The sequence below is a fragment of the Rhododendron vialii genome, chromosome 1a (genome assembly GCF_030253575.1).
Source record: "Rhododendron vialii isolate Sample 1 chromosome 1a, ASM3025357v1".
Classification (NCBI taxonomy): domain Eukaryota; kingdom Viridiplantae; phylum Streptophyta; class Magnoliopsida; order Ericales; family Ericaceae; genus Rhododendron; species Rhododendron vialii.
This window is the reverse complement of record NC_080557.1, coordinates 31,291,971-31,293,208: the sequence shown is the minus strand read 5'-3', so window position 1 is coordinate 31,293,208 and position 1,238 is coordinate 31,291,971. Positions and strand designations below refer to the sequence as shown.

General features: G+C 52.2%; 1 protein-coding gene across 1 annotated transcript; it reads right to left on the bottom strand.

The window, feature by feature from the left end:
* Positions 1-260: 260 nt before the first annotated feature.
* LOC131330610 (uncharacterized) lies at positions 261-884 on the bottom strand. The gene is made up of 2 exons (XM_058364244.1): positions 698-884; positions 261-610 (listed from the first exon to the last, which is right to left on the bottom strand). Exons 1-2 carry the CDS (start codon positions 882-884, stop codon positions 261-263), a joined length of 537 nt encoding a protein of 178 aa, XP_058220227.1.
* Between the last annotated feature and the right edge of the window lie 354 nt (positions 885-1,238).

Genomic DNA, 1,238 nt, shown 5'->3' with positions numbered 1-1,238 from the left:
CAGCTCCTGCAATTGGGTCTTGAGCTCCTTTAGTTCGGCAGGGGCCATTTGGTATGGCGCCATCGATATTGGTGCCGTCCCTGGTTGAAGTTCTATGGAGAAGTCTATCTCTCTTGGAGGTGGTAAGCCAGGAAGTTCCTCAGGGAAAACATCGGCGTATTCGCACACGATGTGAGGTAGTCCTAACTCCATCCTGTCAGTTTCTTCCATTTGGAGACTAGCTAGCCATCCAAATAGTTGATTCTGCCACCTAGATCTTTTCATTGTCGAACTCGTGCTTCTCTATCCCCCTTAAAACGGAAACGAGTTCCCTCCGGAGTGTAGGCCGTCACTGTCTTCTGATGACAGTCTATGACTGCTCGGTGAGCCGATGGCCAGTCCATGCCTAGAATTACGTCGAAATCCACCATGTCAATCACTCTGAGATCGCAGGTCAGGCGCAGGTTGGCTACTTCTAACTCGCACCCTCTACACACTAGATTAACTGATATGCTCCCCCCCATTGGTGATACTACTTCCGTACTTTTGCTAAGGGGTTTCGTTTCTAGTGCTAGGGCAGTTACGCAAGCAGTAGATATAAACGATTGCAATGCTCCAGAATCAAATAAAGCTTGTACACAGGTGCTATACAATAGTAGTGTACCTTGGATCACAGAGGGATCCTGCTCCTGCTCCTCAGCCTGTAGAGCAAAGATACGTCTTCCTGTGCCTTGCTGGGTTCCAATGGGCTGCTTTCCCTCTTTCTGCCCGTTCAGCTGCTGTGTTGGACCTCCAGGGTTCTGCTTCACAAAGCTGGCCTGCCCGGGCTGTTGAGTTTTCTGATTCCAAAAGCTCCCATTCCTCTCTTTCTGGGGCTGGGGGCACTCACGCCTGTAGTGACCCATGGCCTGGCAGTTGAAGCACTGGACCGTTGCTCTGTTCTGGCTGCCCCTCTGCGGTTCACCATGCCGAGATGCAGTAGTCCTCCCGGGTTGGTTGTTTTGCGCTGGGGTGAAAAGCTTGGCTGGGTAGGGTCCGTGGTTGTTGTTGGATGGCTGGGTTCAGATTGGCTAGCCAGTGTTGCCCGTCGCCTTCCTCCATCGAGTTTTGAAGTCAGCCTCCTCGCTTTCAAGGCAGAGAGCACACTGAACCACACCATTATAGGTGGTAAAGGCTTATGCCACTACGGCCCTTCGAGCGGTAGTCAGCCCCCACTCGAATCTTCTTGCCTTACTGTCTTCGGTTGCCACAGCGGTTGG